Below are 15939 nucleotides of genomic sequence, written 5' to 3'. Positions count from 1 at the left end.
AGTGTGTAGTACAGTGTGTAGTACAGTGTGTGTGTTGTACAGTGTGTAGTACAGTGTGTAGTACAGTGTGTAGTACAGTGTGTAGTACAGTGTGTGTACAGTGTGTAGTACAGTGTGTAGTACAGTGTGTAGTACAGTGTGTAGTACAGTGTGTTGTACAGTGTGTAGTACAGTGTGTAGTACAGTGTGTAGTACAGTGTGTGTAGTACAGTGTGTGTGTACAGTGTGTGTGTACAGTGTGTGTGTACAGTGTGTAGTACAGTGTGTGTGTAGTACAGTGTGTGTGTAGTACAGTGTGTAGTACAGTGTGTAGTACAGTGTGTAGTACAGTGTGTAGTACAGTGTGTAGTACAGTGTGTGTGTAGTACAGTGTGTAGTACAGTGTGTAGTACAGTGTGTAGTACAGTGTGTTGTACAGTGTGTTGTACAGTGTGTAGTACAGTGTGTAGTACAGTGTGTAGTACAGTGTGTGTACAGTGTGTAGTACAGTGTGTTGTACAGTGTGTGTTGTACAGTGTGTAGTACAGTGTGTAGTACAGTGTGTGTACAGTGTGTTGTACAGTGTGTAGTACAGTGTGTAGTACAGTGTGTAGTACAGTGTGTAGTACAGTGTGTAGTACAGTGTGTAGTACAGTGTGTAGTACAGTGTGTAACAACATCCTGTCTGTGCCGTCTGTATTTCAGCAGCTTTCTTCTTCGGGGGATTTCTACGTGGTCAGAAATGGTCGGCGGTCGGGTCTGGAGGAGCTCCTGCAGCGTGGGGCGGTCTATCGCCTGGAGCCCCGCCTCTGTGGAGGGAAAGGAGGTCTGTTTCAGGAAGTAGAACTAACGGTGGTCAACTGCGTCTTCTTCTGTGGTGTTTAACAAGCACTGTGTGTGTTTCAGGGTTCGGCTCCATGCTGCGAGCTCTCGGCGCTCAGATCGAGAAGACGACGAACCGCGAGGCGTGCAGAGATCTGAGCGGACGTCGGCTCCGAGATGTCAACCACGAGAAAGAGTGAGTTCCTCCGGCGACCTGCTGTCGGCCCGAAGCCCGACAGGAACTGACTCTTCTTCTGTGGTGTGTGCAGGATGGCGGAGTGGCTGAAGAAGCAGGCGGAGCGCGAGGCGGAGAAGGAGCAGCGGCGTCTGGAGCGTCTGCAGAGGAAACTGGCCGAACCCAAACACCAGTTCACCGATCCGGAGTACCAGCAGCAGTGCCACGACCTGTCCGAGAGGCTGGAGGACTCGGTCATCAAAGGTCAGGGGTCAGGGGTCAGGGGTCAGCAAGCAGACTGAACCTAACGCAGTGACATCACACAGTTCACTGGAACTACACTGTTCCAGATAATCTACAGAAACTCTCTCTGTTCTTTTCCTCAACAATTATATCGTAATCTGGATTTTATTAAACACAGTTACCGACGACGACGACGATAACTCAAAATGCAGTGTTCTAAATTATTACGCAAAACAGAGTTTCAGAACACTCAATAGTTTGTAAAGGATTGAAAACAGACATCTGTTGTATGTTTTGCATCAGAAGATAATTTTTCTCAAATCAAAGCTATTTAAATGAAAAACATCCTTAAAGATGGAGTTCTATATTAACATTAACAACGCTCATCCATTGAACCTGTAAGTCCATGTACAGTTTCTGCCTGGATTTCCTCCCAGAGCTGCTGTTTGAGGTAAACTGCCCCCCCGCCTCATAGAGCTTCCTTTTAAGGATGCTCCACAGGTTGTCAGTAGGGTTGAGGTCAGGAGATGATGGTGGCCACACCGTGATTCTTTCTCCCTTAATGCCCATTACAGCCTCCACATATTTTGCAGAGGTCATTTTGACACCTTCAGGCACCTTAACGGGGCTACCAACTCACTTCCCATGATTCCAGCCCAGAAGATCCTCCACCACCTCCTTGCTGACATTGCAGCCTTGTTGGGACATGGTGGCCATCCAGAACTCCATCCATCTGGACCATCCAGTGTAGCACAGCATACATCAGTGAATAAAACCGTTAGTCATGTCTCCTTGTGGGCATTGTTTGAGGGCGGCTGAAATACAGCTTTATGCACATCAGCAAGCCTCTGGAGGATCCTGCGTCGAGAGGTTCTTGGGACTCCAGAGGCACCAGCAGCTTCAAATACCTGTTTACTATCATCAGTGGCTTTTTCACAGCTGCTCTCTGAATACTATGAATTAGCCTTACAGAGACTTTCCTTAACACGCCTATATCTGAACGAACCCTTCTGCGCTCTGAATCAGACACAAATTTTTTCATGGGACGATGATCTCTCTTAGTTTTTCGTAAGATATCCAGTGGTTTCATACCTATTGAAATATACTGCACTATTTCACGCTTTTCATCTGCAGAAAGATATTTTTTCCCCTATATTGCATGAAACCTGTGACTTGCTTAATAATGTGGAACAACATCCTTAAGTAGTTTCCCATTAATTAGGCTCACCTGGCAAACTAATGCAGCAACTAGCCATGTCTCTTATCCTTTAACTGTAATGTGGTTGTCTTTCAACGTAGGTTAGCCAAAAAGGGGCGGGACTTATGAAGGGTCAGTTGCTAGCCTCGGAGCATTCAAATGATCAGCTGATCCCGTCAACGCTGGCTACTTCCTGTTTATGTTTGCTGTCTGTCAGATAGATAGAACAGTGTCACAGCGATTGATCAGTCGGGCTGTCTCTGTGTCTCAGGTCTGCAGGCGTCCTCCAGCGGTCTGGTGAAGGTCGACGACGTCTCTGCAACAAAGAGACCAACCTCGGATCAGAGCGAGCAGCCGCACGCCAAGAAGAAGAAGAAGAAGAAGACGGCAGTGGCGGCGGCGTGTTTCTGGTCAGTCTGTTCCCCGTTTCCTATTCTTTACATTCTGTGGAAACACGGCGACGGGTCGATTCCACGGGCGGTAGAGACGCACTGGTTCCCAACCCTCTTCTGTCTGTCTGTCTGTCTCTACTGTCTGTCTCTACTGTCTGTCTCTACTGTCTGTCTGTCTGTCTGTCTGTCTCTACTGTCTCTACTGTCTGTCTCTACTGTCTGTCTCTACTGTCTGTCTGTCTGTCTGTCTCTACTGTCTGTCTCTACTGTCTGTCTGTCTGTCTGTCTCTACTGTCTCTACTGTCTGTCTCTACTGTCTGTCTCTACTGTCTGTCTGTCTGTCTGTCTCTACTGTCTGTCTTTACTGTCTGTCTGTCTCTACTGCCTGTCTCTTCTGTCTGTCTGTACTGACTGTCTTTACTGTCTGTCTGTCTCTACTGTCTGTCCTTCTGTCTCTACTGTCTGTCTTTACTGTCTTTACTGTCTGTCCTTCTGTCTCTACTGTCTGTCTTTACTGTCTGTCTGTCTCTACTGTTTGTCTTCACTGTCTGTCAGTCTACTGTCTGTCTCTACTGTCTCTACTCTCTGTCTTTACTGTCTGTCCGTCTCTACTGTCTGTCTGTCTCTACTGTCTTTACTGTCTGTCTCTACTGTCTGACTGTCTCTACTGTCTGTCTGTCTCTATTGTCTCTCTTTACTGTCTGTCTGTCTCTACTGTCTGTCACTACTGTCTTTACTGTCTGTCTGTCTCTACTGTCTGTCTCTTCTGTCTGTCTGTCTCTACTGACTGTCTTTACTGTCTGTCTGTCTTTACTGTCTGTCTCTACTGTCTGTCCTTCTGTCTCTACTGTCTGTCTCTACTGTCTGTCTCTACTGTCTCTACTGTCTGTCCTTCTGTCTTTACTGTCTGTCCTTCTGTCTCTACTGTCTGTCTTTACTGTCTGTCTGTCTGTCTGTCCTTTTGAGCTTTTATTTTGTAAGGAAGGTTTATTTAATCTGTTGTCGTGGTTACAGGACAGGGGTAGATGAGCTGCAGAGTTCAGAGGATGAAGACGAGGAGGAAGAGTCTCCATGCTCCTCCTCCAGTGGCGGAGCTGCTGCTGTTACCATGACAACATGGGCAGAGGAGGCGGAGCCTGAGCAGAGTGGCAGGTAGAGACCTGATCCAGAGTCCAGATTTTGGTCCCCAAACACCAGGTTTTATATCTCACTTTTTATTTAACAGCTCCTCATCAGAGGACCTGAGACCTCCAGAAACCCCCAGAGACCAGAACGTCAGACCCTCAGAGGACCTGAGACCTCCAGAACCCCCCAGAGACCAGACCGTCAGACCCTCAGAGGACCACAGACCTCCAGAAACCCCCAGAGACCAGACCGTCAGACCCTCAGAGGACCTGAGACCTCCAGAACCCCCCAGAGACCAGACCGTCAGACCCTCAGAGGACCAGAGACCTCCAGAAGCTTCTAAACCAGCAGAGTCCAGCAGCTTGTCTCAGCAGGTCAGTCTGTCCATCCCATAATGTCTGATCCACCAACAGCTCTGGTTCTACTGAGGTCCGACTCTGTTGATCAGTATGCACTGTATCTTTATTGATTGTTGATCAGTATGCACTGTATCTTTATTGATTATTGATCAGTATGCACTGTATCTTTATTGATTATTGATCAGTATGCACTGTATCTTTATTGATTATTGATCAGTATGCACTGTATCTTTATTGATTATTGATCAGAATACACTGTATCTTTATTGATTATTGATCAGAATACACTGTATCTTTATTGATTGTTGATCAGTATGCACTGTATCTTTATTGATTATTGATCAGAATACACTGTATCTTTATTGATTATTGATCAGTATGCACTGTATCTTTATTGATTATTGATCAGTATACACTGTATCTTTTATGGATGATATTGATCAGAATACACTGTATCTTTATCTTTATATTTATGTTTGACTGAGGTTTGGTGAATGTTTGACTGAGGTTTGGTGAATGTTTGACTGAGGTTTGGTGAATGTTTGACTGAGGTTTGGTGAATGTTTGACTGAGGTTTGGTGAATGTTTGACTGAGGTTTGGTTAGGGGTGCACGATAGTTATTGGGCCGATAACAGGAAATTATTACGTCATTCCGATAAGTCCGATATCATGACGAATAGCCCTGATAACATATATAATTTTGTCAGCACGGCATTGCCCCACTCCCACTATGAGAGCTGGAAACCCCGCAGTGAATGCTGCGTTCAAGTGACGTTGGCATAATCAGACAAACTCTTTCTGACTTGGAAAATTCAAGAATACCCCCTCATGTCGGAAAAGAACTCGTAAACTCAGTCATAATTTTGGTAGTTGCTGACTTGAATTGATATCCACAGTATTTTTCTACATGTTGCACATAAACAATAGAAACTTGAACTTAAAAAGGCCGAAAGAACGACTATCAAACGTGGGAACAGGGAATTTCCGGCACTTGACGACCAGCCCGGCACTTTTCTCGCCAGATTAATCACTTGGAGCCACGATTTACATTGCTGAGCCGCCGCTACTTTTCTGATGTGTGCCTTCCAGCCAAGTATGATGCGATCGATCACTATATAATTTTTGAACTTCTGGAATGCACTTTTTCAGTTTGTAATCCCAATGCATGTATTTGCATCAGTTCAAGGGTCCTTTATTTTTTTTGAGAGGCTCGCCAATATCTCCATTTAAAGAGTCAAAAGTGTTTTTGGGTTTGTTCATAGTATTAATGTCATGATCATATATATATATGTATATGTGTGTGTTATCGGTATCGGTTTTAAAAAAAAAAGTTATCGTGCATCCCTAGGTTTGGTGAATGTTTGACTGAGGTTTGGTGAATGTTTGACTGAGGTTTGGTGAAGTTTGACGAGGTTTGGTGAATGTTACTGAGGTTTGGTGAATGTTTGACGAGGTTGGTAATGTTTAAGGTTTGTGAATGTTTGACTGAGGTTTGGTGAATGTTTGACTGAGGTTTGTAATGTTTGACTGAGGTTTGGTGAATGTTTGACTGAGGTTTGGTGAATGTTTGACTGAGGTTTGGTGAATGTTTGACTGAGGTTTGGTGAATGTTTGACTGAGGTTTGGTGAATGTTTGACTGAGGTTTTGGTGTGAACATCCTCAGCAGAAGCAGCAGAAGGGGGGTCAGTCTCTGCTGGATCTGGCCTCAGTGCCCTCTGTAGACCAGCTGGAGTCTCTGGGTCTGGACGTCCTGAAGGAGGAACTGATGTCTCGAGGGTTGAAGTGTGGGGGAACATTGACGGAGCGCGCCGCCCGACTCTTCTCCATCAGAGGACTGACTCCAGATCAGATCGACCCGGCACTGCTCGCCAGACCTGTTAGACCGGGGAAGAGTAAGAAGAAGTGAAGAGGTCAGAGTTCAGTGTGACGCAGTAGGAGGTTCATTAAAGTAATTTTTATCGGTTTGGGCTTGAGGATTATTGATTATGGTCCGATCAGAAAGCCGTTTCCTGTTATTGTTAAACTTTTCATTAAAATGTCTGAAACCAAACGTTGTTGTGTGTTGATGCTGCTTTCAGGTACAGTTGGTTCTTTCAGGTTGTTTTGTTCAATATTTCAGTTCACTCTCACATCAGGTTGAATTTATTCTTTTATTCACAAACATTTGAACAACCAATAAAAAACGTTTACAGTGAAAATGAACAACAGGAAGTCTGAACAGGCACCAAAAATCACAATAATTAAAGTTCACATGCTCTGTCGTTATTTTACAAAAATATTCTTTCACAAACTGTAAAAACCAGAATCCGGTCCTCAAACTGCATCAGGACCGGACCAGGACCGGACCAGGACCGGACCAGGACCGGACCAGGACCGGCTGTTAGCTACTCGCTACAACGTGTCAACGTCTTTATACTATGCTAAGCTAACTAGCTGCTGATTTCCTGGTTTGAATAAAGACCTGATCTGGGGTCAGTCTGATGACCTCTCACACTCGCAGGTCAGAGGTTAACATTTTACATATGACCAATAGAATTTGCTGTTTACAGTCTGATCAGCTCAATATTGATTACCTGCATCACAAACATGCAACTCTGACATCATCGCTATGAAGATTACAGAGAAGATCTGATTGGTTGGACCACAGCCAATCAGGACAGAAGCTTGACAAAATAAAGTGTTGTATTTCCTGTTGATATGATGAACCAATGGCAGATCAGTTAGTCAGAGAGGGGCGGGGCTTAGTGTCAGGGCCTGCTAACAAACATAAACCTGCTCTGATTGGTCAGATTGACCTCTGCCACCAACCAGAGGAGGAAGAGGAGCAGGGAATGATGGGAAGTCTATAAGTTGCGTCTGATGAACCAGATCTCGTTCCTGCGGCGGGGTACGCCAGGGTTCTCGTACACGGCGACCATGTATTCGTCTCTGTGGAGTTCGTCGGTGACGCCCAAAATCTCCCACAACAGCCCAATCTGATGAGTCACCGTCTCCTCCGTGGTCGTCCCAAAGAACGTCCTGACGGCCAATCAGAGAGCAGAACATCAACACATTAAGTCTGTGGGCGTCGGCCAACAGAGACAAACACTGAACGCCATAAAATAACTGACAATCATATTTAGAATAACGTTCAACGCCAGACCCACACCGCCCCCAGACCCACCCAGACCCACACCGCACCGCCAGACCCACACCGCCCGCAGACCCACCGCCAGAAACGCCCCGCAACGGCCAGACCCAACGCCCGCCAGACCCACACCGCACCGCCAGACGCAAGCCAGACCCAGACCCACACCGCACAGCCAGACCCACACCGCACCGCCAGACCCACAGCCAGACCCACACCGCCCCGTCAGACCCACACTGCAAACATTGATTCATACAGAAACACCTGTAGAGTTTAAAGTTCTACCTGGCGACCACTCTGATTGGCTCTCTGTGGACGATGGTTATGTCGGGGTCAGAGGGGCGGGGGGGGTTGGTCTGGTATTCGGCTGGCAGGAAGAACGCCGTCTGGACGTCTTTCTCAAACGTGTTTCCGTCCTCCATCATGTGGATGTTACTGATCACCGGCACCGTCATCCCCAGGTATCTACCTGTACACGATCAATATCTGATAATCAATACTGATCACACATGATCCTCTGTTTCAAAGCTTAAACATTGTGCTATGGGCGGAGTCTGACCTGCAGAGTTCTCGTTGCAGATGAAGCGCATCAGTTTCATGAAGCCCATCGAGATGCTCTGCTCGTACAGATCTTCTCCTCTGGTCACACAGGCCCAGTTCCCTGCAGAGTACAGCCGCTCCTCATACAGCAGCTCCCCCATCTGAGTGAGAGACAGCCTTAATCACAGAGCTAATGCTACTACCAGAGAGCTAATGCTACTACCAGAGAGCTAATGCTACTACCAGAGAGCTAATGCTACTACCAGAGAGCTACCGCTACTACCAGAGAGCTAATGCTACTACCAGAGAGCTAACGCTACTACCAGAGAGCTACCGCTACGCTACCAGAGAGCTAACGCTACTACCAGAGAGCTAACGCTACTACCAGAGAGCTAACGCTACTACCAGAGAGCTAACGCTACTACCAGAGAGCTAATGCTACTACCAGAGAGCTACCGCTACTACCAGAGAGCTAACGCTACTACCAGAGAGCTAACGCTACGCTACCAGAGAGCTACCGCTACTACCAGAGAGCTACCGCTACGCTACCAGAGAGCTAACGCTACTACCAGAGAGCTAACGCTACTACCAGAGAGCTAATGCTACTACCAGAGAGCTACCGCTACTACCAGAGAGCTAACGCTACTACCAGAGAGCTAACGCTACGCTACCAGAGAGCTAACGCTACTACCAGAGAGCTACCGCTACGCTACCAGAGAGCTAACGCTACTACCAGAGAGCTAATGCTACTACCAGAGAGCTAACGCTACTACCAGAGAGCTAACGCTACGCTACCAGAGAGCTACCGCTACGCTACCAGAGAGCTAACGCTACTACCAGAGAGCTACCGCTACGCTACCAGAGAGCTAACGCTACTACCAGAGAGCTAATGCTACTACCAGAGAGCTAACGCTACTACCAGAGAGCTAACGCTACGCTACCAGAGAGCTAACGCTACGCTACCAGAGAGCTAACGCTACTACCAGAGAGCTAACGCTACTCTACCAGAGAGCTAACGCTACTACCACAGAGCTAACGCTACTACCACAGAGCTAACGCTACTACCAGAGAGCTAACGCTACTACCAGAGAGCTAACGCTACGCTACCAGAGAGCTAACGCTACTACCAGAGAGCTAACGCTACTACCAGAGAGCTAACGCTATGCTACCAGAGAGCTAACGCTACTACCAGAGAGCTAACGCTACGCTACCAGAGAGCTAACGCTACTACCAGAGAGCTAACGCTACTACCAGAGAGCTAATGCTACTACCAGAGAGCTAACGCTACTCTACCAGAGAGCTAACGCTACTACCAGAGAGCTAACGCTACTACCAGAGAGCTAACGCTACGCTACCAGAGAGCTAATGCTACTACCAGAGAGCTAATGCTACTACCAGAGAGCTAATGTTATGCTACCAGAGAGCTAATGTTATGCTACCAGAGAGCTAATGTTATGCTACCAGAGAGCTAATGTTATGCTACCAGAGAGCTACCTTCTCATGGCGGGATACTGTAGCGAAGGGGAGGGGCTCCCTCTGCTGGCTGTTACGGGTCATTTCCTGTATGGGTCCATTCATTTCTGAAACACACACAGAATATATAATATTACATCATATTACCTCCACTGGCTCCCAGTTCCACAGCGCATTCAGTTCAAAACCCTCCTCCTTACACACGAAGCCCTCCATAACCAGGCTCCTTCCTACCTCACTGACCTGCTCCATCGCCACAATCCATCCCGCAGCCTCCGCTCATCTGAAGCAAACCTCCTGACTCCTCCACCCCGGACCAAGCACCGAACCTGGGGCGACAGATCGTTCTCTGTAGCTGCCCCCTCCCTCTGGAACTCTCTCCCCAAACACATCCGTGACTGTACCGACCCTCCAACATTCAAATCACTGACAAAAACTCACCTTTTTAAAATTGCTTTTAATGTTTAGCTTAGTCTGATGTGTTTTTAATGTTTTACTATTTGATCTTGTTTGGCTGCTTTTATGTTTTTTTTATGTAAAGTGTCTTTGAGTATTTAGAAAAGCGCTTATAAATAAAATGTATTATTATTATTATTATTATTATTATATTACATCATATTATTATATTATATATTATTATATTACATCATATTATATTACATCATATTATTATATTATATTATTATATCATATCATTGTATTATATCATATTATATTATACTTTATAATATATTCTTATATTATAACCAGAATGACAATACTCTGCCATCTTGTCTCATTGATGTGCTTTTATTATGAAGGGTGAGAGCCCAACAGGAAGCAGAGTCATGTTAGTGATTATTACAATGGAGGAAACAAAATGGCTGCCAGTGTTTTCGGTCTCATTATCAATTTATCTGCCAATTATTTTGTCAGTTCATTAAGTGATATCAGTTCCCTCCACAGGCTGCTGGCCCCGCCCCCTCACCTGGAGGAACTGACACCTGGTGGGTGCTGGCAACCGCCTGCCAGTGTGACAGCAGTCGGTCGTCTTCATCCATTGGTTCAGGGTTGTCTGTGATGTCATCGTCCAGTTGCTCATCGTCCAATCCATCGAGGTCTTCCAGAGAGATCAGAGCCATCGCTGCTGGAGGAGGTTTATCGTTCCTGAAACAGACACAAACACACCTGTTAAGAGTCGAAGCCCCGCCCCCCGCAGTTCCTCTTCCGTCCACTAGAGGCTCCAGCAGAATGTCAGTCTCCATATTCAACTCTTATAGCCACTGATATATATTTATGTATAATGGTCTATATATATATATATAATGTACCATATATAATATGACTATATCAATATATATATGTATAATTTACTATATATAATATGACTGTATAAATATATATATGTATAATGTACTATATATAATGTGACTATATAAATATATATGTATAATGTACTATATATAATGTGACTATATAAATATATATATGTATAATTTACTATATATAATATGACTGTATAAATATATATATGTATAATGTACTATATATAATGTGACTATATAAATATATATGTATAATGTACTATATATAATGTGACTATATAAATATATATGTATAATGTACTATATATAATGTGACTATATAAATATATATATGTATAATTTACTATATATGACTGTATAAATATATATATGTATAATGTACTATATATAATGTGACTATATAAATATATATGTATAATGTACTATATATAATGTGACTATATAAATATATATATGTATAATTTACTATATATAATATGACTGTATAAATATATATATGTATAATGTACTATATATAATGTGACTATATAAATATATATGTATAATGTACTATATATAATGTGGCTATATAAATATATATATGTAAAATGTACTATATATAATGTGACTATATAAATATATATGTATAATGTACTATATAATGTGACTATATAAATATATATATATGTATAATGTACTATATAATGTGACTATGTAAATATATATATATATAATGTACTATATATAATGTGACTATATAAATATATATATATAATGTACTATATATAATGTGACTATATAAATATATATATTATATAATGTACTATATATAATGTGACTATATAAATATATATATGTATAATGTACTATATATAATATGACTGTATAAATATATATGTATAATGTACTATATATAATGTGACTATATAAATATATATGTATAATGTACTATATAATGTGACTATATAAATATATATGTACAATGTACTATATATAATGTGACTGTATAAATATATATGTATAATGTACTATATAAATGTGACTATATAAATATATATGTATAATGTACTATATAAGTGACTATATAAATATATAGAAAACTATTATGACTATATAAATATATGTATGTATAATGTACTATATATAATGTGACTATATAAATATATATGTAAAATGTACTATATATAATGTGAGTATATAAATATATATGTATAATGTACTATATATGACTATATAAATATATATATGTATAATGTACTATATATAATGTGACTATGTAAATATATATGTATAATGTACTTTATATAATGTGACTACATATATATATGTATAATGTAATATATATATGTAGTACTCTTTTACATTATTATTATTAATATTATTAATGGTTATTATTATAAATCATTATTATAATTATCATTACTGATTATTATTAATCATTACTGAGAATAATCATTATTATTATTATTATTACTATTATTATTACCATTACTGATTATTAATCATTACTATTATCACTACTGATTATTAATTATTATCATCATTACTGATTATTAATTATTATTACTGATTATTATGATTACTAAGAATTATCATTATTGTTATTATTATTAATCCTTATTATTATTATTATTATTATTATTATTATTCACTACTGATTATTAAATATGATTACTGAGAATAATCATTGTCATTAATTCAATTCAATTTTATTTGTATAGCGCCAATTAATAACAGTTCAACAGTTGTCTCAGGACACTTTTCAAATAGAGCAGGTCTAGACCGAACTCTTTATAACATTAATTACAGAGACCCAACAGTACCACCATGAGCAAGCACTTGGAGACAAGGGCAAGGAAAAACTGCCTGTTAAGAGGCAGAAACCTAGGACAGATCCTCCGGCTCTAGGTGGGTGGTCGTCTGTCTCGACCAGTTGGGGTGAGGGTGAGAGAGAGAGAGAGAGAGAGAGAGAGAGAGAGAGAGAGAGAGACAGACAGGTGCACAGCAACAACAGTATTGGCAATGGCAATCTAGCAGGACCATGGCAGGAGGCTCCACCAGGATCCATGAGAACCTGCGAGACGAGAAAGCACAAGAACTCCGGGGAAGAAGTGAAGTTAGTAACATGCATTAATGGGACATGAATGAGTGCAGAAAGAGAGAGGAAGAGAGGAGCTCAGTGCACCATGGGAAATCCCCCGATAGTCTAGGCCTATAGCAGCATAACTAAGGGATGGTTCAGGACTCACCTGATCCAGCCCTAACTATAAGCTTTATCAAAGAGGAATGTCTTAAGCCTACTCTTGAATGTGGTGAGGGTGTCTGCCTCCCGAACCACAACTGGAAGCTGGTTCCACAGGAGAGGAGCTTGGTAACTGAAGGCTCTGGCTCCTGTTCTACTTTTAGAGACTATAGGAACCACAAGTAGCCCAGCATTCAGAGAACGTAGTGTTCTAGAGGGGTAATAGGGTACTATGAGCTCTTTAAGATATGAAGGGGCCTGACCATGAAGAGCTTTATAGGTGAGGAGGAGGATTTTAAATTCTATTCTACATTTTACAGGGAGCCAGTGCAGAGAAGCTAGTACAGGAGAGATGTGATCTCTTTTTCTAGTTCCTGTCAGTAATATTAATCATTATTATTATTATTATTATGAATCATCATCATTATTATTATTAATCATTATTATTATTATTAATAATCATTATTATTATAATTATTATTCATTATTATTATTATTATTATTTATTATTATTATCACCACTTATTATTATTAATATTATTATTATTATTATTCATTGTTATTATTATTAATCATTATTATTATTATTATTAATCATTATTATTATTAATCATTATTATTATTATTATTATTATTAATCATTATTATTATTATTATTATTATTATTATTATTAATCATTATTATTATTAATCATTATTATTATTATTATTAATCATTATTATTATTATTATTATTATTAATCATTATTATTATTATTATTATTAATCATTATTATTAGAATTACTGATTATTTATTATTATTAGTCATTACTTTACACTACTATTATGGATTATTATGGATTATCAAGACCGGATCAGACCCTCTTTCGGCTGCAGACTGGAGGTCTGGCTGAACCCGGACCGGTCAGTTAAACCCGGTCTCGGTGTGAACCGGTTCAGGTCTGGTTTCGGGCCGCAGGGAAAGAAAGTAGGTCAACACAGGATCCGGTTCAAATACAGACCAGAACCCGCTGACCCGCTGACCCGCTTCAGATCGGATCGGTTTATACAGACCCTTCAGCTGGACTAACTAGACCTGGTTCAGATGCAGCAGGGACCAGAACTGGACCAGAACTGGACCAGAACTGGACCAGACCTGGACGGGTTCAATTAGCATCATTAGCATCGTTAGCATCCAGATTCCTGTGAACCGCATCAGACCAGGTCCAGAAGAGTCCTCTATGCGATATTAGTCTCACCTGGTTCTGCTCGCTCCTGTCCGCAAGGTGAGTCTGCAGAAACCGACACCAACAACAACAATAAACAACAAAACAAATAACAACAACAGCGATCTGCTGCTTCTTCTTCTCTGCCTCCGGTACGCTGCTCGCTCCCCACACTTCAAAATAAAAGCACACAGTTCCTGTTGCATTAATACAAAATCTAACTGAATTACAAATATTAGAATATAGAATGAAAAATAAAAAAACAATTAATCGAATTTGTTATTTATAATAATCACTTTATTAAATTCAAATAAGATACAAAAAGAAACAGACATTAGACTGAAACAATATTCAAAATAAAGCAAAAGTAAATTAATTAAATTTAAGGGGCTTTTTTGTAAATCACATTCCAATATTTAAATAAAAAGTTGAATTGCTTTGACATGACAAAGAAACTCTTTATGAAACACAGTAAACCAAAATTTTATGGAGCCAGGATTTGGCATCCAAAAAAAAAATTGGCATTGAAAACAAAACCAGTACTGAAAAAGGAAACATTGGCATTGAAACATTTATTACAAATGTTTCAACAGTTGTATTGGCATTGAAACAAGTATTGGCACTGAAAAAAGAAACTAATAAAAATAATTAAAATCATAAAATCTTATTATTTTATTGGGATTTTTTTGTATTTTTCAATGATAATCTTCAGATTTTTTTTTCACTCTTTTTTCAGTGACAGATTTTTTTACAATGTCAGTTTTTTTTCAGTGTCACTGATTTTCAGTTTCATCTTTCTGTCACTGTTTTGGCGTTGAGAGGAGGGGTCTGAAGGGAGGGGCAAGTAGTTTGCATATCATTTGCATATCGGCAAACCCGCCATCCGCTCTTAAGCCTCTTGCATGGTGGCATTACTGAAATGTCCTGTTCATCTGGAACTTCCAAACCACAAGTAAAGCCCTGTTCGCATGGGCCTAGTATTACCTGGGGACCTCATGTGATTTAGTAATTACCCGACCATGTCTGTGTTTCGTGCGGCACATTCGCACAGGATAAGCAAAGTCTGTGTTTTAACTCGAATTTACTGACATTATCCCCCTGATATTCAATTCAATTCAATTCAATTGTATTTGTTTAGCACCAATTCATAACAGAAGTTATCTCAGGACACTTTTCAAATAGAGCAGGTCTAGACTGAACTCTTTAAAACATTAATTACAGAGACCGAACAGTACCACCATAAGCAAGACCTTGGCGACAAGGGCAAGGAAACACTGCCTGTTAAAAGGCAGAAACCTAGGACAGATCCTCCGGCTCTAGGTGGGTGGTCGTCTGTCTCGATGTCAAGGCTCTGTGTTAGCTATGCGTAACAGTCTGTTACTGATCTGGCGTTACCTTTGCTGGTACCATCGGGCCCACGGAGCACCGTGCACTCCTCTATGCTGCCGAACGGCTCGAACATCTTGCTCACATCAGTGTCCGTCTGCTGTTTTCCCAGCATCCCACAAACATCAAAATGCTGTCAAAACTTTAATTTATAATTGCCAACGCAGCCTCCATGATTTTCGACTGGGAAAAAGGCAGAAAAAAGGCGCTGAAAACACAAAAAAACGAATCACAGAGATGCCGATTCGCATGGCACTAATATTATCACATGATCTCTGTGTTTGGAGAAATATGGTAGGTAATTTGCGGTGGAATTTTTACTTTACAAATTACGGACATGGCAGATTCGCACAGGATTAAGATCACAGACGACCTCTGCAATTATTA

General features: G+C 41.1%; 2 protein-coding genes and 2 long non-coding RNA genes across 5 annotated transcripts in view; 3 read left to right on the top strand and 1 right to left on the bottom strand.

Moving 5' to 3' along the window:
- The window catches only part of LOC127353496 (uncharacterized), a 1921-nt gene extending 1278 nt beyond the window's left edge, over nucleotides 1–643 (top strand). The window contains exon 3 of the long non-coding RNA XR_007881306.1: nucleotides 570–643. This is a non-coding gene — a long non-coding RNA (uncharacterized LOC127353496). The remainder of the gene's footprint in view (nucleotides 1–569) is intronic.
- The window catches only part of sde2 (SDE2 telomere maintenance homolog (S. pombe)), an 8402-nt gene extending 2057 nt beyond the window's left edge, over nucleotides 1–6345 (top strand). Inside the window, exons 2-8 of the mRNA XM_051382753.1 lie at nucleotides 688–805; nucleotides 886–997; nucleotides 1071–1240; nucleotides 2689–2827; nucleotides 3824–3961; nucleotides 4035–4308; nucleotides 5959–6345. Coding sequence (XP_051238713.1) covers nucleotides 688–805; nucleotides 886–997; nucleotides 1071–1240; nucleotides 2689–2827; nucleotides 3824–3961; nucleotides 4035–4308; nucleotides 5959–6201 — 1194 coding nt within the window. The 3' untranslated portion in view covers nucleotides 6202–6345. The remainder of the gene's footprint in view (nucleotides 1–687; nucleotides 806–885; nucleotides 998–1070; nucleotides 1241–2688; nucleotides 2828–3823; nucleotides 3962–4034; nucleotides 4309–5958) is intronic.
- LOC127353484 (uncharacterized) lies at nucleotides 4315–5952 on the top strand. Its single transcript, XR_007881287.1, has 3 exons — nucleotides 4315–4888; nucleotides 5643–5686; nucleotides 5827–5952. It is a non-coding gene; the product is annotated as an uncharacterized LOC127353484 (long non-coding RNA).
- Nucleotides 6346–6431: 86 nt separating the features above from the next.
- Nucleotides 6432–14346, bottom strand: soul4 (heme-binding protein soul4). Of its 2 annotated transcripts, XM_051382730.1 has the most exons (6): nucleotides 14200–14346; nucleotides 10403–10581; nucleotides 9457–9542; nucleotides 7982–8123; nucleotides 7708–7891; nucleotides 6432–7313 (listed from the first exon to the last, which is right to left on the bottom strand). In XM_051382730.1, exons 2-6 carry the CDS (start codon nucleotides 10554–10556, stop codon nucleotides 7139–7141), a joined length of 741 nt encoding a protein of 246 aa, XP_051238690.1. In that variant the 5' UTR covers nucleotides 10557–10581; nucleotides 14200–14346; the 3' UTR covers nucleotides 6432–7138. The 2 variants fall into 2 exon arrangements, with proteins under 2 accessions (XP_051238690.1, XP_051238689.1); XM_051382729.1 differs by lacking the exon at nucleotides 14200–14346 and having other exon boundaries at nucleotides 10403–10880.
- Between the last annotated feature and the right edge of the window lie 1593 nt (nucleotides 14347–15939).

The sequence above is a fragment of the Dicentrarchus labrax genome, unplaced genomic scaffold (assembly GCF_905237075.1).
Source record: "Dicentrarchus labrax unplaced genomic scaffold, dlabrax2021, whole genome shotgun sequence".
Classification (NCBI taxonomy): domain Eukaryota; kingdom Metazoa; phylum Chordata; class Actinopteri; family Moronidae; genus Dicentrarchus; species Dicentrarchus labrax.
Note: the sequence above shows the minus strand (reverse complement) of the source record. Positions and strands in the feature narration are given on the sequence as shown.